Here is a 25,069-nt window from a genome sequence, read left to right on the forward strand (position 1 = left end):
GATTCCCCCCGCATTTGCTGCATCTAGCTTGTACTTGACAATCTTGACATTCTTCTGTTTTGTGGGTAAAATGTGGGCATTTAGAACAAGGAATAGGTGGAGGTTCCGGTGGGGAACTTGGCTTTTGCATATAGTGCCTGCATTTGTAATATATTCCTTCGTTAATAAATCTTTCGTAAGATGCGATATCTCCTGTTATTACCCTTATGTAGAGAGATGGTTTGTTTTTCTCGAGATTATTCTCTTGCAATATCGGGGAATAATTTGGTTTATGTTCAGTAGTGATAAAAAATTTTTTTTCTTCTATTTCAGGTTCAACATAGGAGATGACGGCGGAGTATGATTCGGCAGATCGTGTATTTGTGATAGTTTTCGTATTTTCTGTAGTTTCTGAGAAATTGTTTATGGTTCCATCAGCTTTAAGGTGATTCAGAGCTTTATTCAAATTTTCTTTTGTATTGTTTGATTTAATAATGAAGCCTTGCTTGGTTTGGAGTATAATGTCCATATTTGTTGGAAACATTTCGGTCCAGGCGTTCGCTAATTTTAATCTCGATGTGTTGGGTATAGTGTATTTACATGAAAAAGATTCTGGAATATTTCACGGAATGATATTGGATATTGATGGAGTTTTTGTGGAATATTCGGTTTTTTGAACGTTTCTGTGTTCAATATTGGTGGTTTCGTTCTTATTTCAGGGAATGCTTCTTCACCCCTTTTTTTTTTGAAGTGCCGTTTTGATTTGCGCCCCGTTTTATCCTTCTCTTTTTAGTCACCATTTGGTACTGGGCACCGTTTTCCTCATCTGTTGATGAGGTGTTAAGAGTAAGATCATCGGCCGTTTGTGACATCTCCGAGAGTAGAATATCTCAAACTCCTTTTCGTATATTACTGTTTCCGAAATTCCGATTTCTCAATACTTTATTTGTTGTCAAACTATTTTTCGAAAATCGTATTGTGATGTGAACAATATTTCTTTTTCCGATACACATGTGTTCACCAACTTGGTCAAACACCGAATGTGCTGAAAATGCGATAAAAACTACGAGAAACAATTCTTCCAATAAGGATTCAGTTGTTTGAACGACTCATCTAGAAAAACTATCCTAGGTTTCCTCTTCAGAGAGTTAAGCTAATCAGAGTAGTTAAGCTAATCATCTGGTGGCGACAAATGCGTGTTTTTGTTTTTTCTTCTGTTTCATCTCCCCTGGAAAACTGAATATAAACGAAGCTCTATTTTTTTTTAATTGTAGATCACTAAATTTTTGAATAGGCTGCTATCCTCAACCTGTTTCCATATAAGAGTATATCAAAGTTGAGTCAATTTTCATAGATATTGTCGCTGACTATCCATGACCAAAAATGGTCTATGACGTTTTAAATCTGAAATATTAACGAAAAACTTGTATTTGTGTAATGACACATGTTCTTTATTAGTCCAGATTCAGGGCTCTCTAGTATGGTGATAAAAAAAAATGAACGCATCGATGTGAGATTTAATGCTTTACAACTTTTTTATGCGTCACTTTCCTCATATATAAGCTGCTTTCAAAGATTTTTTCGATAAATCAATATGAGACATAACATTTTATAATAATAAGAATAAATTGTAAAAATTGACGATGGCAAATTGGCTAGTTCAATTCAAATCCTAACACTTGTTGATATTCATATCGGCGGGTGGTATGCATCTGAATTTATCCTTATTATTGTATTCATTGCCTCCCTGTTTAGGCGTGATAATTCTTTTATTATTGTACCGCTGGCATCATTTCTGCCGTGATCTGAACGTGTTCCCAGACTTCTCAATTCGTCATACGTCTTTTGTTCGCAAAGCGAATCGGCGTACTGAATTAGGGAAAATATGGGACATATGCTATTGTCTTTGTCTTGGTTTCTATCTGGAGGGGATTGAATCGGACACCGTTTCATATTGGGTGGCGCTCTGGGTAAATGTATAGTACCCAGTAGCACTTGCCAATATTCAATAAAGTCCCATCAATTCCAAACGTTCTTCATCGTGGAAAAATGCTATGTTGCTCTGATGAGTTCAAATGAGACCGAAACCATGGTCAGCATCTGCTTTTCTTCAATAGAGCGTATTCCATTTGGGTCCTCGACGATGGCAAATTGGCTAGTTCAATTCAGATCGTAACACTTGTTGTTCATATCGGCGGGTGGTATGCATCTGAATTTATGCTTATTATTGTATTCATTGCCTCCCTGTTTAGGCGTGAGCATTCTTTTATTATAACATTTTACATTTTGGGAAATTGTCCCAACTTTGGGATCTATTAGTGAGAAAAAGTATGCACTTCAGTGCTCCATAGCATTTCTCCCAAGTAATTAGTCGATATCCGTATTTCCTGAGGAAATATGATTGAAAAACTACAAAAAACCTCATTTAACCCAGATTTAAAACGTCATAGACCATTTCGTGGTCACGGATAGTCAACATCTCGGAAATTGGCTCAACTTTGACTCGGATATACACTAATATAAGAACAGGTTGAGGAACGCAGCCTTATTGGAGAATTTAGTGACCTACAATAAAAAAAAATAAAGCTTTGTTGTATTCAGTTTTCCAGGGGAGATAAAACCAAAAAAAAAAGGAAAAATGAATTTTTGGCCACCAAAACTTAGGAGGGAACCTAGGACAGTTTTCCTCCTTCAAACAATCAAATCCTCATTGGAAAAATTGTTCCTCGTAGTTTTCATCGCATTTTCAGAAAAAATAAAATTCGATTCATCCAGTAGTATTTGGGAAATATGTGAGGTCCGTTCTTCGGTTGACAGTAGAAATGGTTGAATTCTCGATCTGATTTTGGCTATGAAAATTGCAGCCATTACAAACCACAAACAATACTGGATGGAGAACGAACCTTCTGCATCGTTGCATCGGATCCAACACTGAATCGAACGCACGAAGCCGCCTCCAGTAGATAACCTCTGTAGCGCCGCGACGCCTGTTTTGTACTGGCTACAAACGCTCATTTCGCGCGGGCGTGTAGCCGCACGGAAACGCTTCCAATGAAAGCTCGGGCTAAGTTTGATGAAATTTTAGAAGTGGAGGGGTCATATTATTTCGGCAACAGACGGAGTTTTTCAAGTTCTAATGTGCTTGAATTAACCCCAATTGATATCCATTTGTGGGATTGTAGGTCAACTATTGGTGCAAATGGATGTCTAGCAATGGTGGTTTCCTTGTTTGTCATATCATAATTCAATTTCTGTGGAAAGAGTAGAAAAAAATTTTCTATTGAAAATATTTGAAGTTTTCGTATTACCGAACATAATTTTGTAAGGATCACTGTACCTATAGGTACTTGAACAGTTGTGAATATGTATTTTGTTTGAAAAAATATAATTTTTTATCATGAAATGAAAGTTTTAGCGGCATGTAGACAGGAATTGAATTATGAAAAAAGTACCACCCAGAGCAGGATTCGAACTTACGACCCCCCGATTACCGGTCAGGTACTCTCCCAACTGAGCTACCCGGGCAGTTGGTAGAGTACCTGACCGGTAATCGGGGAGTCGTAGGTTCGAATCCTGCTCTGGGTGGTACTTTTTTCAGAATTCAATTCCTGTCTGCATGCCGCTAAAACTTTCATTTCATTATATTATCAGACACTAAACTATCATCACAATAATTTTTATCGTCGTTTTGTACGTTTTTCGGAAGAGGAATTTTTCATATTTCCATAATTTTCTGCATGTTGTGCAATGAACTTATGTCCTGATAATATTTCTACACATACAGGATTTCAAAATTGATGATGGAACTGACCATTGCGTAATAATTTATTCCCCATGCGGGTATGTCTTTTCATTTTTCAAGTGAGACAAATAATTGATGATTTCATGGATTGAAGCTGAAAAGTATCATTTGGACATGACAATTCATTTTTGAAAATGTGTGCTTGCTCATTATCGAAACATCTAGATTTGACTCACGTTAATATGTACGAATGGTTCATGTGGAAACACCGAATATATTTTGCCTCACTTATTTCTTCTGCATTTCTCAAGTTTGAGTGTAAAATTTCAAAATAACGTTATACAAGTTGTTGTTTCCACTCGAAACCTAGCTATAGTTTTTTGGAGACTTAACTGAAAAACATACTCATTTTTTATGTTATTCGAAGCCATTGTGGACAAAGAACATGAGAACCCACTATCACAAAAATTTACACCTATCTTTAGCCGTTACATATAAACATTAGTTATGGTGAATTGAGAAAATGGCTCATCCTTATTCGTTCTTATAAAAAATTGTAGACCTATACGGTTTAGAAGCAAGCTTGCCAAGCTGTTCGAGAAGATCGTTCTTGATGTCCTCAGGCATCATTTAAAATCAACAATAATACAAGAGAATAACGAATTCATTCTAAGAACGGATGCTAGTGGATTTGCATTAGGTTCAGTTTTATCAAATTCTAATGACCATCCAATAGCCTTTGCTTCACGAAGTTTGAATCCAGCAGAAAAGAACTATTGTACAATTGAAAAAGAGCTCTTAGCAATAGTTTGGTCAGTCAAACATTTCAGACCTTATTTGTATGGACGGAAATTTAAAATCTTAACAGATCACCGACCACTGATTTATTTGTTCAGTATGACCAATCCATCTAGTCGATTAACCAAATTCCGTTTGATTTCAGAAGAATATGACTTCACGGTTCATTATGTAAAAGGTTCAGAAAATGTAACAGCAGATGCCTTATCGCGTATTAAAATAGTTTCAGCAGAACTCAATGAAATGACGAACGGTATAGTTGGAAATATATGCGTCATGACGAGATCTCGAACTAAAAATGAAGTAGGTTCTAAACCACATGAGACGAATGCCTCCGATGGCAAAAGGATTGATCACCTTGTTGTTGTCGAAGTTTTAAAACGTCCAGCAAAAAGTGTTGAGTTTAGACCAATTTCAGAAAAAGAATTTAATAATTTGAAAAATCAACATTTAGAGGATTACAATGAGAATTTAATATACGGGGGTCGGCATAAGTCAGGCAACGCTCTCGAAATTTCGACATATGTCCGGCAACGCTCATAAGTCTGGCAACGCTGTCGAAAAAAATCTGAGCACTTACAGTAACCCTTTTTCGAATACCTTTTGTATTATTTTTTAATAAATATATTTTGACGCTGCATTTATTTATCTCAATGCAAATTGGTTGCCTGACTTATGCTGACCCCTGTATAATGTGAATTCACAAATTATTTTCATTAACCAGGATATCCGATCAGCGTACGACTTAGGTACATCGTTGAGGAAACTGGAAAACTTATGCGCAGAAAATAATATATTAGAATTGTACCTCATAAAGCTAGCTAGTAATAAAAAATTTTTGAATATGTTGACAAATTATAAGAATGAAATTCTAGGAACATCCTTAAAGATTAATATAATAAGAGATGTAACGCGAATCGAAGACAGAGAATTAAGGCAAATAATTCTGAACGATTTTCACATGCTTCCAACCGGTGAACCTGCAGATATCGAACGCATGTTCAACAATATCAAAAGAGAGTATTTCTGGAATGGCTTAAGATCTGATGTTGAAAAATTTGTAAAGATGTGTGATGATTGTCAACGTCATAAACATTCTTTACCTAGAAAAGAACCTTTGACAGTCACTACCACAGCTTCGTCTGCCTTTCAGAAAATTTTTCTAGATCTCGTAAGTCCATTACCTATAGATATCGAAAATAACAAATATATACTCACAATTCAATGCGACTTAACCAAATTTGTAGAGTGTTACCCACTACCAAACAAAGAAGCAGAAACAGTTTCGAAATCTTTTATTCAAAACTTTGTTTTAAGATATGGTATACCTTCTGAAGTTGTTACAGACCAAGGCACTGAATTCTTATCAAGAATATTTAGTGAATCGTGTGATTTGCTCAAAATTAAGCAATTCAATTCAACAGCTTATCACCACGAAACACTAGGTGCGCTTGAAAATTCGCATAAACACTTAGGAGCTTTCCTTCGTATGCACGCAGCTAAGGGTTCCGTATTGGTGCTTTTCATATAACAATACCGTTAACTCTTCAACTCGCTATACTCCGTACGAATTAGTTTTCGGAAAACCTAGTAGATTGCCACAAAATTTAAAAAACCAAGTAGATCCAATCTACAATTTTGACAACTATCCTCTTGAACTAAAATATAGGTTGCAAACGGCGTGGAAAGATGCTAGAGAAAACTTGGTAAAGACAAAATTGAAGAGAAAGGAGAGTTTCGACAGGAAATGTATCGAAATAAACTATAAAGTAGGAGATAAGGTGCTCTTGAATAATAAGAACATTGACAATAAACTTGACCCCTTATTTAACGGTCCCTACGAAATAGTGGAAGTGCGAAACCCGAACATTATTGTGAAAACGGCCAACAACAAACTCGAAGAAGTGCACAAGAACAGAGTGAAACTGTATTTCTCATAACTAGTAATAATTACTAATCAGTGATTAGAATTAAGAATTAGATTAGGATATTAACGTATTTAACTTTGTAGATTTGAGACCCATTGAGACTGTAATATGTAATATATATATATATATATATAGAAGTTATAGGATACTAGTCGTTTGTAAAATTATTGATTCAAATTAAGGGTGTTTCGACTATTTTTCAGGGCAAAATTCCAATGAGAGTCAAATTGTATTAAAGCTCTATATAAATGAGAGACATTGCTAATCCAAATTGTATAAAATAAGAAAAGATTTTCTCAATTTTTTTGCCCTTCTGTGAACATCATGGCACATTTGTTTGTCCATGCCAATTTATAGAATTTTCTGAAATCTGTCATTTGTAAAACCAATTTTTTCCCAAATAATTCAACTGAAATTGACGTACTTTTTTGATGACCCTCTACATGGTCTTGTTTTTCTGAAGCTACCATATCTATTGTCATGGTATTGTAAGTTTTAGCCTAAGAGAATTTGAACTTTTGTTATGAGATCTTTGTATTTTCCAGTTGCTCCTGAAGAAGTCAACGATAGTTGACGAAATATAGAGCTTTAATACAATTTGACTCTCATTGGAATTTTGCCCTGAAAAATAGTCGAAACACCCTTAATTTGAATCAATTATATATATATATATATATATATATATATATATATATATATATATATATCTATGTACAGCGGTACATATGGGGACCGTTTCGGAGATCGCGCGGTACATATGGGGACTTTCGGTACTTATTGGACCGGTCCCCATATGTTTTTAGATGCAGCGGTACTTATTGGAACCGGTCCCCATAAGTTTTCGTTAGTCGATCGGTACATATGAGGACCGTTTCAAAAATAGATGCAACGGTAATTATTGGGACCAGTGTATATAAATTTGAATGTTTCATTTCATTATGAATTCATTGATATAATTGTGGATAGCTCACGAATTGATTTGGTCGACTGATAAGTTGTATTTTATAGCTACATATTCTTACAAAAAATGTGAAAGTATTGTAAAAATGCAAAACTGAAATGAAACTCATCATATTAGTTGATAAGCAATTGAAAATAATTCTAATTTACCATGTTGCAACGAATTCAATTCAATTCACATGAGAATATAGGAAAATTTATACAACATATAAGAAAAATACTCAAATTTATTGAAAAAACTATGTGAATGAAAATTCAGGAGTTGGTGAAATAATTTTTAATATATATATAAAATACGTACCTATTAATACGAAACACGTTAGAATAATAACATATATAGAGAAAAAATAAAAACATAATTTGATATCATACATATATAGTCAAAATATTGGATATCCCATTATTTAATTTCCTCTTTTGATTTTTACAGCTTTTCATTTTTGACCCAGGTTTTAATAGTGGCTACACTTCTTTGAAATACAGCTGGATTTGTATTCATGGCCTCGTGAATTTTTTGGAATGATGGCAATGTATTATTCATAATGTATTCTTTGAAGCCTTCTGAAGCTATTCGTTTCTCTTCTTCAGACCAACGCATCCTACGGCATTTTATATTAGGGGACGGAGCTGTAAAATATTATTTTCATAAATTTAAACAAAATACCAGTTATATTCATACATTATTGTTTTTGAGATATGCAGTCTATTGAGCTAAAAAAATGAGGTCATTTTAATCGTATGTGAGTTTCGAAGTCTGAATAATATTGTCCGGAACAAATAGTTCTAATCTATGAAAATGAATGTGCCATTCATGTCGTCTTTTTTCGAGGCCAAAAATTGAAATTTGGGCGATTTCAACTTTGGTCATTATCTCCGTTCTGTTTGTACTAGGATGTTGAAATGAAAACATTATACAGACACTTTTTCATAGCAATCCAGTGGCGTACAATGATTTCTTCCGAAAGGAATATTTGCCTAGCTTTAACATCAAGTTGTGTTTTTTCTTATGGAAACAGTCGTTTAAAATGATCTAGAAAGAATCGCCGTTTCTTTCCCGTTTCAGGAATATATCATACATCATACATCGCCCTCAGATTCGTTCAGATATTATGAAAAATATAGTTTGTATGTGAATTTTAAATGATTGAGTAGGCTGAATCGCAGAATAATATGTCTCTAGGCATGGTTTAATTATTATTTTACGATTGAATACTTGATTCAATCCTCCATGGTTTGATATCTATCTATAATTCAGCCTACATAATACTCTTCATTTTAAATTTAACATAGATACAAACTGTATTTTTCATAATATCTAAACGAATATTTCCTCGAACGTGGCTTTTGAAAGAACCAAACACAGCGAACTTATCTGCCAACTGTTTGAAATACCTAACATTCGGTTGATTACGTTCTCGTAATTTTCGAATATTTCCGTAATGCCGCCAGTAATGACTAAATGTTTTAAACCGAGATCAAACCATGGAGGATTGAATCTAGTATTCAAAAGCAAAGTAATAATTGGACAATGCGTAGAGACATATTATTCTGTGATTCAGCCTACTTAATACTCAATCATTTAAAATTCACATACTATATTTTTCATGATATCTGAACGAATCTGAGGGGGATGTATGATATATTTCTGAAACGGTAAAAAAATGGCGAATCTTTCTGGTTCACTTTAAACGACTGTTTCCATAAGAAACAACACAACGATATTATAGCTCAGAAAATATACCTGTTGGAAAAAATCAAAGTACGCCACTGCATTGCTATCAAAAAAGTGTCTGTATGATGTTTTCATTTCAACATCCTAGCACGAACAGGAACGGAGAAAATGACCAAAGTTAAAATCGCCCAAATTTAAATTTTGGCCTATAACCCTAAAACAAAAGAAGATAGAGGAATGCAGTCGATGGCATTATTAGTTTCTCGAAAAAAGACGTCATGAATGGCACATTCACTTTCTTCTATTTCGTTGGGTAAAAAAGTTGTAGTTCAGGTATCACCAATTTTGCCCATCCTGTACACAAAAACATACTATTTTTTTCCGACGGGTGTACCGTTCCGATAAAAATGTATTGGAAAACAAAAGAAGATGGAGGAATGCAGTTGATGGCATTATTAGTTTCTCGAAAAAAGTCGTCATGAATGGCACATTCATTTTCCTCTATCTCGTTGGTTAAAAAAGTTGTAGTTCTGGCATCACCAATATTCAATATTTTCTGCAAATGAAAAAAAATTATGTCTGCTATATCTATATCATCGGTGAGCGGTAAAAAATAAATTTTTCAATATATTCAGTTGAAAGATTCTTGATTTTTGTTGCATTACTGCAATTGCATCTATTTAAAATCAATGATGGATTAATATTCAATTCCTACCTTCAAATACAATGGCTGTCCCGGGATTACTGATTGAATTTTCATCATTGAGGATTTCCAAATCGTCTTTTGTAAACAATAACGAATTTTATATAAACATCAAGATACAAACATAGGATATGAGTTTTTCATAATTACCTTGTCTTTGATTGGATTTTTCATCATCTTTGCTTGAAATGACTGTGATTTCTCTATTCACAGTCGTTTCTGAAAAATGAAAAAATATTCAATTTCATTTTATTCATACAACAACGAAAAAAAGAAATCATTCATCTCGATGATTAAGAAGAAAAATCGGTATAATGTTTAATTTCAGCAGTAAACCTATTTGATGTGGATTCAGATGAATTTTTTTCTTCAGCCTCTAACTTCTGCTTCAGAGTTAACAGATCCTTCCTATTATCTGAAATTATCTCAAGTATAATCAAGAATTAAAAATTATGAAAATTATATACTCACTGCTTTCGGCAATTAGTTCCGCCTCAAAACGGCCACAGCTTTTTTAAGGAGCACTCACATTTTTCTACCCAACCAATTTTTTCACTTATTTCTGTTTACAAATGTGATAAACACCATCTAAAAACAGCACTAAGGCGAACATGATGATTATCTCTTTTTGTCGTTGCAAGAATATTAAACTGTCACCGAAAAAATACTAGAACTGCACTGTCGCAAGCGTAAAAACTCTTCAAATACTTTTTCAAAAATATCAAACAGCTCGAGGACCATCCCTCACCCCTCCTACTGAATTTGGCTGTAAGTAGTACCTAAATGGCAAACACGTTTTTTTTGCATTCCATATTTCAAAACATCATAAAGATTATATACCATAAACGACCCATAAGTAAGATCCTTGTGAACAGAAAGCCGTTGCATAATTTGACAAACCGAATTTTAAACATTTTTCGGAAACTGTAATTTGGGAGAAATAAATTTCAAGAAAATTCAGATGAATTAAATATTTGAGACTCATTTCTCAAATGATTTCGATGAATTAATTACTCCATTCGTTTGTTCTATATGGAATTCCTCGACGAATTCTTAAAGAATATACATGTGTTCCGGTCTTAAGTAGAAATAAAAATTAAATTATATCGGATGAAATATCGAAATCGAAATTATTTTCTATATTAGGCTGTCGAAATTACAATAGTTATTTTCCTATCAAGTGCGGAAAGTGATACTTGCCCGCACGAAACTGCCGTTGCCCGAACGATGCGAAGCAGAGTTCGGGTAAGCAGTTGAGTGCGGGCAAGACACTTTCCGCAAGAGTTAGGAACAATATTTTTTCTACAAGCGCTTGAAATATATAAATATATCAATTGCACGATGCAGATCATATCTCATTTGATTAATTCATATAAAATGACAGACGTAATTCTGCATGTCGTTACCATGGGTTACTCATCGTTGACGTTCGGTGCATAGAGACATGATAGAATTTAATTTATTCTATAAGATTTGCGTGCGGGAAAAACCCCTGCTAATCCATTCCCGCACGCATTTGCGTGCGGGAAAGAAATAGCAGGCGTTTTTCCCGCACGTTTTGGAAAAGTGACTCTTTGCAACTTGAAATGCGTGCGGGAAAAAGGTTGAACGCGCACGCTTGTAGAAAAATATTTTTTCGTCTTATCCATGAATTTTATCCACATTTTGTCGAAAATCTGTATATCTGTAGCATTTTAATCCTTATGGTTCCTGACTCATCAATGTGCCTTTATTCTCTATAGGAATTCAATGGAGTATCACAGATTTTATATTGCTCGCACATCTATGGGTACCCTAGATCATTGGATTTGGTTATGGCTACGAACGAATGCAAAGAATGCCTAATGAGAAGGCAGTAATTTCCTTACAGATAAATGAATTTTGCCTCAAATGTACTTTGAAGTCATATTTCATAACATATGATGATCCTAATTCGTAATGAAAATTGATGTACAGTGTCACATATTGTATTTACAAAGTTGCTAATGAAAAATTTTCTGCACTTTTCAACTCATTTTCAGTTCACAATAGAAGTACAGGGTGTCCCAAATTCGAGGTTAACTGGAGAGCATCTCAAGAACTATAAGGCCTAGAGGAAAAATCTCCAAGTATCCCCGATCTCTTTCATCGAAATAATTAGATATCAGAAAGCAGATTCGTTCTCGAGGTACAAGGCGTTTCTGGAAAATATATCTCACCGTTTCAAATATTTCGCCACATTTTGGTTTTTGTTAGAGATATTCGAAAAACTCCAATACATTTTTTTCAGTAACTTTTATTTTTCGTAACGGATCCTTAAAATTTCAAAGATATAGAGGAGAGTCTTCTTTATTAACTGGGACACCTTGTATTTTTCAGTATTTTAGTCGCAGATGTGTCGGAAAGCATCCCGTTACCGGTTTTTCAAAAATGTCTGCCTGCCAAAGATATCTAGTTATTGTATTCAATTATTTTCAACATTATTTTCAGTAGCATTTTTAATTTTCTATGCACAACTGAACATTAATTGTGGATTAATTGATTAATAACTCTTAATTCAATTTTATTTTCATTTTTCTCCTAGATGTACTGTAATGAAAATTGAGCTAAATATTGAAGAAATTCATGTGTTCAATTGATTCACTGAAGAAAAATCACGTTCGTGTAGGTACAACATGATTCTTGGCATCGTTTCTTATTGCAAACGATAAAAAAATCCAGAATATTCGCCCTTATTATTGAGGTATTCAATTTGCAGTTTGAGTAACATCAATTCATTGTGTTGAATACTCAAAGTTAATATGTAATTGTTCGATATTTTTTTGTGTTTGCAAAACTCAAAACGCTGTGAGGATTTCAATTATCCTTCTTCAAAATCAGAATTTATTCAGATGTCAATTATATGATAAAATTGGAAAAATATGATTCACCTAATAATTTTATTCCTCCGTTATTTGTGAATCGGAAAAAGTGTTGTCGAAATGCATATTTCGACAAGCATATTGGAACATTGAGAAAGGAGCAATATAATTATTCTCTTCCTTCATCTCTAATGGGTTGATATCCGCTTCCCTTTCTAGTTTATTGCTTCACAACTCTCCACCTCTACCTTTTGTGTTTGCCGCCTTGGTATCCCTGCGGATTTCGGTAGACCAGATGTTCTGAATGAACTCGAAATGGAAAATTACCAAGATAAAAACTAGCCCATACGTCCCTAAATTGACACATTTTTGTTCATTGCACTACATCGAAAAAAATAGAAAATAAGAATTATGTTCCATCCGTACGAAATATACCCACATAGTCCACACCAAAATATGTATCTACATTTTGAAGGATGAACAAAACAGGAAATCAGATTTTTTTTTATTTGCGTCTCACTAAAAGTAATTATAAAATACAGCAGTCCGTTCGTATTCATCCATTTACTGCATAATAATTTGAGGTTTACTATTATTACAGTATTGGATATTGAACCTTGTGAGAATTATTAACTGAATCAAACAGTATGTATACACTGCTTTATTTTATTTCTATCATCAAGAAAACATCAGAAGGCTTGAGAAATTATCATATTTAACCTCCATGTTTTGAAATGTAGATTTGTTGCAGCGACGTTATTTTTTTTAAGGATATTATGCTAATGTGACTGGGCAATTCTCCTCAATTTTATATTGATCTTCAAAAGTGGCCTGATGTGAAAATTAATTCACGCATACAATACACAAAGTGTTTGAAACTTTAGCCATTGATATTAATAAATTTGTCCCAAATACATGCCCTCTCTTTTTTTTAAAGAGGTCCAGAAATTAGGTGAATAAGATTATTGGTTCAACCTGGAGAAGAACTATATGAGGAAAAAAATATTGTTTAAAATTTTATGCTACCAAATTTTCGAAAATACTTCATTCGACTGAAGCTAACTAGTGGGAAAGTTGTATTCGGAAAATCAAATTGAGTTTTACCCATTTTTTCGGCTCTTTCCAATTTTGTAAATGAAATTACAAAAAATTGACATACTGGGTCGTCAGACTATAAATGTAATTATCAATTTTTTTGAGGCCAGACCTGGAATACGGCTTTCTCATTATACTGATCGCACGGGCGTAGCCAGAGGGGGGTTTTGGTGGTTCAAACTCCCCCCGGAATAATAGAGGTACATAATATCAGTTTCGAAGAGTCTCACTTTATATGTCAAAATCAGAAAAATTTCATTTCAAACCCCCTCCGAAACTCAACCCCGGCTACGCCCATGGCTGATCGACAACACTCCGAACAAAAGCTTACGAATCAAATATTACAAAAATGTGTAGGGTGGTTCATAAATTATGATTAATTGAAAAAATTAGGGAAATCGATAAATCAGCCTGCTTATTGGTAATGAAGAATAATAGATCTATGAAATATGGGTTAATTAGGAGCATTTCGGTTTCCTCCGTCTATCCGCATTTCCCAATTAATCTCTCTGTATATAGATATATTCTTTTGATAATGATTAATAAGACAATACTATTTACCTAGTTCAATAAAAACAAATAAAAAATATTATAATTTTGTTATGTATTTCGCACTTCTGAATGACTTCAATAATCGTCACATCGGTAGAATTCTTACGAAATCAGAATATCTTTTCGTTTCAACAATATACATAGTCAAATGAATGGTAATGTACAGCATACATCCGAATATTCTCTCCAAAATATTATTGAATATGAACAAAAGGTGATCACTACGAAAAAGGCATTTTTTAACAAGAAATACATTCTGCATTTTACATTCGTTTTCCGAAACAAATGGTATGGAGATCATTTCGGTAATCTCGGAGGCGGTGAAATTTTTTTCATTCATTAAAACAAAATCAAATTTTTTTCCATCATATGCCCGATCATTTGAAAGTCAAATATTTAGATATGAGTTCTTCATTTATGTCAATCAAATTGTCTTGAGGAAATTTCAAATTGGAATCCGAACTGATCTATATCCAAGTTGTCTCTGGTGCAATAAAAACTTGAAGTCAACATGGATACAACTGCATAATTTTAATCGATAATGACAAGGTCACAACTAGGTCCCAGTAATTATCTTTTGGGCTATGTTTATTTTACTACGCCATTCCCCACAATACGGTCCCAATAAGTATCGCTGCATATTCTTCTATCGATCCCCATATGTTACGCAACATATACAGAACAGAAATATCGATATAATTTCGTTTCAACAATAAACATAGTCAAATGAATGGTAATGTATAGCATACATTCGAATATTCTCTCCAAAATATTATTGAATATGAATATAAAGTTATCACTACGAAAAAAGCATTTTTCAACAAGAAATACATTCTGTGCTTTACATTCGTTTTTCGAAACAAATGGTATGGAGACCATTTGGGTTATCTCGGAATCGGTGAAATTTTTGTCATTCATTAAAACGAAAACAATTTTTTTTATATGCTCGATCATTTGAAATTCAAATATACAGATATGAGTTCTTCATTTATGTCAATCAAATTGTCTTGAGGAAATTTTAAATTGCAATCTGAACTGATTTTCTATATCCAAGTTTCCTCTGGTTCAATAAAAACTTGAATTCAACATGAATACAACTGCAGAATTTTAATCGATAATGACAAGGTCACAACTAGGTCCCAGTAATTATCTTTTGGGCTATGTTTATTTTACTACTCCATTCCCCACAATACGGTCCCAATAAGTATCGCTGCATATTCTTCTATCGATCCCTATATGTTACGCAACATATACAGAACAGAAATATCGATATGATTTCGTTTCAACAATATACATAGACAAATAAATAGTAATGTACACCTCCAAATCAAAATGTATATCAATATATACGGTCCATACGTTATATACATTCGGTCCCCATATGTCCCGCTGCATATAGATATATATATATATATATATATATATATATATATATATATATATATATATATATATATATATATATATATATATATACATATATATATATATTTTTTTTTTTTTTCCTTCACTGTCTAGCGGGTCGGTGCGTGAGACAACCGAGCTGACTTTCCAGCCGAAATTGTTCTCAGGAGCTGGTCAAGAATCTCCTGACTATCCGCGTGGTGCCTAGTATCACCTCCCGTTGAGCTTGACTAATCAAGCTAGTGTCCAGGTGCAGCCTCTTTGTGTTCTCCAGCATGTGAGCCTCTACCAAGCCGTTCACCGATATTATGAGCGGCACTATCGACGTCTTTCTGAGGCCATAAATCTCCTTCAATTCGAAAGCTAGGTCGTGGTACTTACTCACCTTCTCCGTATAGGCCTTGGTGATATTGTCGTCAGCAGGGACCGTAACGTCCACTATCTGCACAGACTTCTCCCTTTTATCAAACAATACAATGTCGGGCCGATTGTGTGCTATAGACCTATCTGTGATTATGGCTGTGTCCCAGTAGAGCTTGTAGTTGTCATTCTCTAGCACATCTCGTGGATGGTAAGTATTAAGGTTGCCTTTACTTTGCAGAAGACCTGTTTTTAACGCAATTTCCCTATGGTAGACTCTGGCCATGGCGTTGTGACGTTCCGTATAGTCTTTTGGTGCCAGTATAGAACACGAGGATGTGATGTGCTGAATTGTTTCCAGAGCCTTGGAGCACCTTCTGCAAAGGTCGGATGGTATGTTGCGGCCAGTAATTCTCTTGATATAGGCTCTGGTTGGCACTACCTGGTCTTGGATTGCAACAAGCCTTCCCTCGGTTTCAGGGCGATTTCAAATTTCCAGGGTATCTGCCATGTAGTGCCTTGCTGTGCCACTCTGCCGTGAGCTGTTCGAGTGACTGTTCCTTGAGGTTAACCGAGGGTTTTGCCAGCTGCAGGGCCGAGTACTCATCTGCTTGGCAAACGGACTTAAAGAACGGTAAGTTTCTCGATCTGAAGTAGTCTCTCATCTGTGAGACCATCCTGTTGTGTTTTATAAGGATGTTCTGCAGTCCTCTGCCACCTTCATGTCTGCTGATGTACAATCTATTCACAGAGGCATGGGGGTGGTGGATTCCATACCTAGTGAGAAGTTTTCTTGTTTGGATGTCTATTGCTTCAAGTTCGGTTGCTGTCCAGCGTACTACTCCGAATGAGTAGGAAATACAGGGTAGGACCCAAGTATTAATAGCTGTGAACAGAGCCTTAGAGTTGAGTTTAGCTTTCAGAAGACACCTCAGCCTGCTAAAGTACTTGGTCTTGAAATCATCTTTCACTTCAGGCTTTCTTATGTCGAGGGCTTGTTTGATGCCGAGATATTTGTACGTTTCCTGTTGACCTAGACATGATATGCTTGACTCGTCCCATAATTTGATGTCCTGACCCTCGGTAACTCTGCCCCTTTTTACATTCAGGACCGCGCACTTGTCAAGTCCCATCTCCATGCCGATCGTCTGGCTGAAGGATGACACTATTTCCAGTAACCTATATTTTTTTTTATATATATATATATATATATATATATATATATATATATATATATATATATATATATTTTTTTTTTTTTTTTTTTTTTCTTCACCACTATGGGGTTGGTTCACCGAGTACACCGGTCCGCTTTTCGGACAAGGTGGACTCAGGAGGTGGTAAGGAACTTTCGCACTATCCTTGTGGTTGCAAGAATAACCTGTTTCTGTGCAGTACTTATTAATTCTTTTTGAAGACCCAGCATGACAGTGTACTCCTCCAAGTGTGCCTCGACCAGTCCATTGGTGGAAATTATGAGTGGGAGAATCACGACCGACCTGAGAGCGTAAGTGTTTTTCAATTCGAAGGCAAGGTCTTGATACTTCGTAAGCTTCTCCGTGAATGCTTTGGATATATTATCATCAGCTGGAACCGTGACATCCATGATTTTGGCAGATCTTTGCCCCTTGTCAAAAAGCACTATATCGGGCCTATTATGCGGTATTGGTTTGTCCGTTGTTATGACCATATCCCAATAAAGTTTATATGCGCCGTTTTCCAAAACTGTGCTCGGACGATACTCATATGGCTTTTTTGATCTTTTCACCAATCCGGTTTCTTCGGCAATGGCACGATGGAAAATTCTAGCCATGGCATTATGTCTTTCCGTGTAGTCTGTCGGCGCTAAGACGGAACACGAGGACACGACGTGTTGTATAGATTCCGGCGCCTGCAAGCATCTACGGCATCTATCAGTTGTTATGTTTCTTGCCGTTATGTTTTTTATGTAGGATCTCGTTGGGACCACCTGATCTTGGATGGCAACGAGTCTGCCTTCCGTTTCTGGGTACAGGTATCCAGCCCTAAGGTAAGTTAGTGACTCCTTTTTATTGATGTTATTTTTTTCCAGGTTACCAGGATACCTCCCATGGAGCGCCTTGCTATGCCACTCCCGAATGAGTTGTGCCTCTGTTACACCACCAACTGGTCCCTCCTGGCTGCTCAGATTTAATGGAGTCAAGTTCTCGTCACTCCGACATATAGCCTGCAAAAGAGGTGAGTTCTTTGCATGAAAATATTCTCGCATGCTTACGACTGTTTCGTTGTACGTTTTCTCAATATTCTGCAGACCTCTCCCTCCTTCCTGTCTTCTAATATATAGTCGATTAGACGAAGCGTGCGGGTGGTGAACTCCGTGCCTGGTTAGTAGCGCGCGCGTTTTAATATCGAGTTCTTTTAATTCTGCAGCAGTCCACTTGATAATTCCAAATGAGTATGACAAACACGGGAGAGCCCACATGTTCATCGACGTGAACGTCGCTTTAGCATTCAGCTTGGACTGCAGTATTTTTTTCACTCTCGAGAAGTATTTTTCCCGAAAAATGTTCTTCATTTCGGCCTTCTTTATGTCCAAGGCTTGTTGTATTCCTAGGTATTTATAATGACCTTGCGCGCTGAGCCTAGGTATTGTTGCGTCCTCCATGACTGCGAGTCCCTCGCCATCCCGTATTTGCCCCCTTCCTACGTGAACCACCGCGCACTTATCCACCCCAATTTCCATCCCTATGGTCTTCGTGAAGGACGCCACTATTTTTAAAAGTTTTTTCATTTCCTCTTCATTAGCAGCATATAATTTAAGATCATCGATATACATTTGGTGGCTTATTCTGATGTTCCGAGATCTCTCCACAATATATCCATATTTCTGTCTGTTTATGAGCTGACTGAGGAGGTTCATCGCCAGGCAGAACCAGAGGGGACTAAGAGTATCCCCCTGAAATATGCCACTTTTTATATTTATTGTTCCTGTTTTGTAGTGATGGTTTTTAGTGTTGACGACCAGGTTCGTACGCCAAGTCTTCATCAGGTATTTCAGAAGATCAATAATTGTTTCAGGGACCCCGTATATCTTTAGAACTTTAATGAGCCAGGTGTGCGGCACAGAATCAAAGGCCTTTTTGTAGTCCACCCAGGCGACTGATATACTCCTTTGTTTCTTTTTTACCTGTTTAGCGATGACGTAATCTGTTATTAGTAGCTCCTTACATCCTCGGGTGTCCCCACGACATCCACCCTGTTCTTTAGCAAGTATGTTATTTTTGTTAACGTGTCGCCATATGTGTCTTGTTAAAACTCCTGTAAGTAATTTATAGACCGTGGAAAGGCAGGTGATCGGCCTGTATTTTTCAGGGTCTTGGGTTATTTCCCCTTTTGGTATCATAATAGTAGTTCCTTGCGTGAAATAATGGGGTATTATTGTAGGATCTCTCAAGGTTTGCTGGAAAAGTTTAGCTAAATGTTGGTGAGTAGCCGTGAAGTGTTTCCACCAGTAATTCTGTACTCCATCCACTCCCGGAGTTGACCAATTGTTAGTTTTTCTGAGCACCGATTTTATATCCTCAACGGTGATTTCTACATTTTCACTGGAATATCTGGAAGGTTCCTTTTCCGCCTCCTTGATCCATGAAGCTTGGCTATCGTACGTCTTTTCTACCTCCCATATTCCTTTCCAGAAAAGATGCATGGCTTCTTCCTCTGGTGGCTCTCCTACTTCAGATGGTCCCTCCTCCAAGCTTCTGAAAAATTTTTGCTGGTTTTGGTAGTATAATTTGTTATTTTTATACCTTTTAACCCTTTCATTATAGCGTCTTATTCGATTACCTAATATTTTTATTTTTTGTTTCAGATTTTCGGAAACGAGTATCATCTGCGGCTTGAAGTTTTCATCTCTGGCCTTGACTCCAGCATCCGACGCGATCCGGTGAGTTAATTTTAAAATACGCGCAGATGGTGACTCAGCGCTCAGGTAAGTTTGTAAAATACCAATCTTCTTTCTCATCTCGTTTATTTTTCTTTCCAGACGATCTTTCCAAGGTGGTGGTCCCCGACTTTCCTTGCTCTTTGGCACCTCCCGAATCTCTACGCCCATCTCAGCGCACACAGTTAAGGCAGCCGCATAGACACAATCCGCGAGTTCTTCAATAGTTTGGTCACGGTTGATTTTTTGGTCCAATATCCTATTGAGGTCGTCAACTTTCTTCATCAAATTCTTTGAACCTATCAACTTAGGTATCCTAGGTCTATTTTCAGGAGGTATTCCACTATACATGAGAAGGTTCTTTATGAATTTCTGCTCCAACTTACTTGTTCTCGGTCTTTCCTCTTGGTTGTTGGTTGAGGGTGCTTCAGGTGGGTCATCACACAAGTCAAGAGCAGCTCCTCTGGGATAACAACTTTTACGGATGGCATCAAGTTCGATTTGTGTAAACTTCTCCTCTTCCAGCAGCCATCTCACTCTATTGGAGAGCAAATTAGCATACGAGTTTCTGTCAGGTCTGATGTCATTCCAAGTCTGGGTCAGTATATTTCTATAAGAGTTTTCCGTTACTTGTTCCAAATCCACAGCTATAAAATGAACACGCATTAACAGGATATTTTCCTCTTCAGTCCATCGTGTTCTTCCATCCCGTCGTCGAGTTTCCCTAGCGGGCCGTGCAACTGCTTCGACCAAGCCAAGATCTCTTTCCGATGTAGGAAGGACGGGGTTTTGGCTTGCGGTACCATCTCGGGAGGCTGCGCCGCTCGGTCCACAGTTGCTCCCCTCGGGCTCTACCTCCGGACGGCTCCGAGAGGGACCAGCCCGCTGCCCCTCACCGCCCTGTCTACCACTCCTAGTCTGAACAGCGAATTTAATCAACGATACTGAGGTTGCTAACCTACAGGTATCGGGCGACTCGGGTACGCGGGAACGTCACCTCCCGATAGCACAATTGTACCACCCTGCGTATGGCGTATATATATATATATATATATATATATATATATTATATATACATATATATATCCTCCTATCATTATGGCTTCATGTAACATGCAAGGACCATTCATTGTGGCTTCAGGCGAATTATGACTTCAGTATATGTGAAGCCATAATGTAATTCACGTTTTCCGCTCAATGAAGCTACCGATTTGACTCTGGTTTACGTGATTCGAAGCACTGAGTGATGTGGAAGAACCTTGAATACAGATATCTGCTTAAATTGTAAAGATGACATCACTATTACGAAATGAAAATTTCTTCTCGTGAAGCCCTAATGGTCGGAGAATGGTAAATATTGTATATTTTAGTTTGAGACATTGCCACCGGGGGCGTGACTGTAATATACATGTCCTGTATATTGTAAACTACACCTTGTACTTTATGGACTCAGAGATGTGGCAACATCTCCTTCCCGTTTTTATCTATAGTAAATAGAGAGAAATCTCATCCAGCGGTTGAATTTCGAATATCTCTTGGGGATGCAGAATTCTTATTGCGCGTCAGAGTTAGGTACTCATCTTGTGGTCTTTCAAAGCTTCTATGAAGGAATACGTCATATATGGATGTTAATATTCTAATCAGTGATGAAAATTCGTGGTTCAATTTTTTATCAGTCACACGCATATTCTAGTTGAATACTGAAGAATAACTGATATGTTAATTCAGCCCAAATGCTATCTCAAGCCGAAACCATGTGATAGGCCAAAATATAATGGCTTCCAGAAATTTTTTTAGGTGTTCTGATGATTCGAGGAAAATCAGGAACTTCTTTACATTAACTGAAAAAAAATGAAATGCTTCAATTGCAAACTTATTTCCAAAATTAATAAAATTGTTTTTCGCTTCATATAAAAAATTTTAATCTGATGGAAAAAACAACTTTCCATAAAAAACAAAAAACCTGTACTTTTCATTTCATAATGAACTTGCAGTTCAAATGTCGTCGAAGTTAGTAACAAGACCTTTGAAATAAAAGAATTCTACCAACGACGTAGAGCTCAGGAAGATATTCCTAAAAAATGTTGCAATGAATGAGTTCAATATAACAAATACCTAGTTGGTTTAGTTGGTTTTAGTAAAACACAACTACATAATAATTTTCCCACATTTGATACCGACCTCGAATGATATTATATAAAATTATTTATTAGCATAGTAGTCTATCAGCATACTGCAAAAGTATTATCATTTGGTGGGTAAATATTGAAAAAATCCCAAATGAAGATTGAGTTTATTATTTAAACAATAATATGAAGTCAAGGATAACAGAACAAAAGTAGGTTATACATAGTGTTTGTTCATGAAAATTTTGAGTCAGTATAAAAACCAACATATTCTCAACCTTAGGAAGTCTTTATTTACAGCTCATGAGAATAAACGTTGAGATATCGTCACAAACTCGATTATCTGCTAAATTACATCAAAAGTCAACGATTTGAAAATTTTTACAGTCGAATTTCAGTCAAGATTGTATCAATATTCTCTAAAAGCCCTTATTATAATTCGATATTCAATCTTAATCTTACTCTATATCAGTATTATTATTTGGTAATGAAAAATATTAGGTAAAGCTAGGGTTTTTAGCGTATATGGAAAACTCGGTCAACCGTTTTCAACATCTCTTCACTTAATTTGATGAAAAATAGTAACTTTGATCAATATTGATATTATTGATGATAATTAATAAGAATGAAGGCTTTTAGAGTAATGGAAAACTCTGTCATATTGGAATACTTGTGGCGTTTTTTCACTCCTGATGAGAGTCTTCAATTCTTTTATTTTTTTTTTTCGTGTTGAGTAATACTGAATGATGATTTTACTATGGCCTTAAATTTAGAGCCAGCTCGTCCAGCATGGAAGAAAATGACACTAAAAATAAAATACATACTCTGCGAGTTTGGCAAACCAAAAACGGTATGAGATTTTCTAAATTATTATTCTTTAAATGGTGGAAAATTTCATATTCTGCAAAAAAACAAGCTTCTTCAAGGTTGATTCGTGTTTGACTGAGGTAGGAAGAATCACTTCACGATGTGGGTGCGAGACCGATGATGACACTATTATAAAATTCATTTAATATGTTTCATTTAGATAATAAGGTTTATAACAGATGTTCGAATTGTTTTCCTCAGCGGCAATGCAAGCTTGATATCTCCTTAAGAGGGGTCTACACCGTTCTAGTGGTCAGTTCAAAAGAAAAAATGAATATCTCACGTCAGAAACTGCTAATTTATATTCATTATAATTCCATTCAATCAGTTCGTCACGTAGCAAAATTCAGAAATTTTTTTATTCGTCAAACGGAAAAAAAAATTTTTTTTATTGAAGAACAAATATTCATTCATGTTATTAACTTTCCGATGTGGAATTATCTCTTCTATGAAATTCCACATGAAAAAATTTCTCCAAAATTCTCGCCATTGGCTACAATTCGTATCCTGGTGAAATTGAAAAAAGACGTTCGTCTTTTCGACGAAAGTGGAAACTATTGTAATATTCGTAACTTCTACTGATCGTTTAAATGTTCTGGAAAGACCCCACATTCTGGTAGTCTTTCCCCCTTTACGGATGGTGAGGAATTCCCGTGGTATGAACTCCTCTATAAGATCGTGTTATCAAACGTTTGTTTCTCCCATTGTTAACAAATTCAGCTGCCTCCATTTATCTGTGCAGTAACTCAGATATTTTCGATTGGCTAAATAAACCTTTATTTTCTCCGCTCCCAATAAGATAAATCTTGCAGATTTGAATCTGGTGAACGAGTAGTAACCAATCGCTAGAGTATACCTCATCAAGATACTTTCTAACTGCCACTAGTGCAAGTTATGCGTGCTCAGGTAACCATATTTTTCCAATGTGGACTCATCTGTCCATAAATTTTTCTCTGCGAATCACGGATTTTCATGATGCTGTTGTTCGACAAAAGCTACACTGGGTTGATGGTTCCGGGACAGCAAACATTTGTACTCGCGCGCGTACTCGAATCTAATTTAATTGCGTCATTCTCAGTCTCGCTCCCACATCGTAAAATACTTCTTTCTGTTCAACTCAAACTACAATAAGCCCCAAAGAAGGCCTTGGGCACACAAGAATTATTTTCAAATAACTAAGAAAAATGTCTTGGAAAATATTTTTTGCAAAGAATCAAATCGTCCACTATTCAAGGAATGATCTAGTATTTTTTCAAGAAGAGTCAAATGGTCGATGAATCGATCTCCCGGTTACAGCTTGCTGTCGACATCTGGGACACCCTGTATATATAGTGCTTACTTTATTATGACTATCATTTTTAACAAAAACCGTCCAAAATTGAATAAACAACCCCTTCATGGTGGAAGCTATGCCAGAATTTGATTTCGTTGAATTTGCAGCCCTCGCAAAACTCTTTAGATACAATCAGACTTCAAATCACAAAAGCAACACGGATCCGTATAAGAAGAAGAAACCACATATAATACCTACCAACCGCACTAGCATTTGGAGATATCGATAATCGTTTGTGGATGAAAACAGTTAAAACAGATGATTCAAAGAAAAACGCCAGCCTAGCAAACCTTCCCTGACATTCTGATCTACCAAAAATAAATTTTCAGTGTGAAATTTGTAAAGAGAAAAAAAGAGACCTCCAACAAATGCTCATATATCTCGGGAATGAATACTGCTGATTTCATGAGAATCTTCTCACTGTTCCAAGAAACGCAGGGAATAAGCAGTTGATGTGGATCGCAGGTTGAGAATATGAATAACTATTCATGGTTAGGTACAGTTTTCCCATTCGACTTTCAGAATTTAGTTTACTCATTGAAACTTCTTTCTTATTATTCAGTATATTTTCTTATCGGACTGTTGACTGAGCATATTCTCGTTGTTTTAGTTAACATTGTTTCTCCAGGGACAGATGTCCCTGCAGTTAAAACAAATTTCCGATACTTCTTGTTGTGTTAATATTCATTACACAAATTTTGAGTATTAAGTCAACAGTAGTTTGAATCGTGACAGCATAGTAAACATGGCACGCAAAATTGAAAAATAGTAAATTTTCTTGTGCAGTGTAA

At 35.9% G+C, this 25,069-nt stretch overlaps 1 protein-coding gene across 1 annotated transcript; it reads right to left on the reverse strand.

Moving 5' to 3' along the window:
• Positions 1 to 18,283: 18,283 nt before the first annotated feature.
• On the reverse strand, positions 18,284 to 24,580 carry LOC123318302. Its single transcript, XM_044904921.1, has 3 exons — positions 24,569 to 24,580; positions 18,479 to 20,870; positions 18,284 to 18,393 (listed from the first exon to the last, which is right to left on the reverse strand). The coding sequence occupies exons 1-3, from the start codon at positions 24,578 to 24,580 to the stop codon at positions 18,284 to 18,286; spliced, it is 2,514 nt and encodes an 837-aa protein (XP_044760856.1).
• Positions 24,581 to 25,069: the final 489 nt, after the last annotated feature.

The sequence above is a fragment of the Coccinella septempunctata genome, chromosome 8, assembly GCF_907165205.1.
Source record: "Coccinella septempunctata chromosome 8, icCocSept1.1, whole genome shotgun sequence".
Taxonomy (NCBI): domain Eukaryota; kingdom Metazoa; phylum Arthropoda; class Insecta; order Coleoptera; family Coccinellidae; genus Coccinella; species Coccinella septempunctata.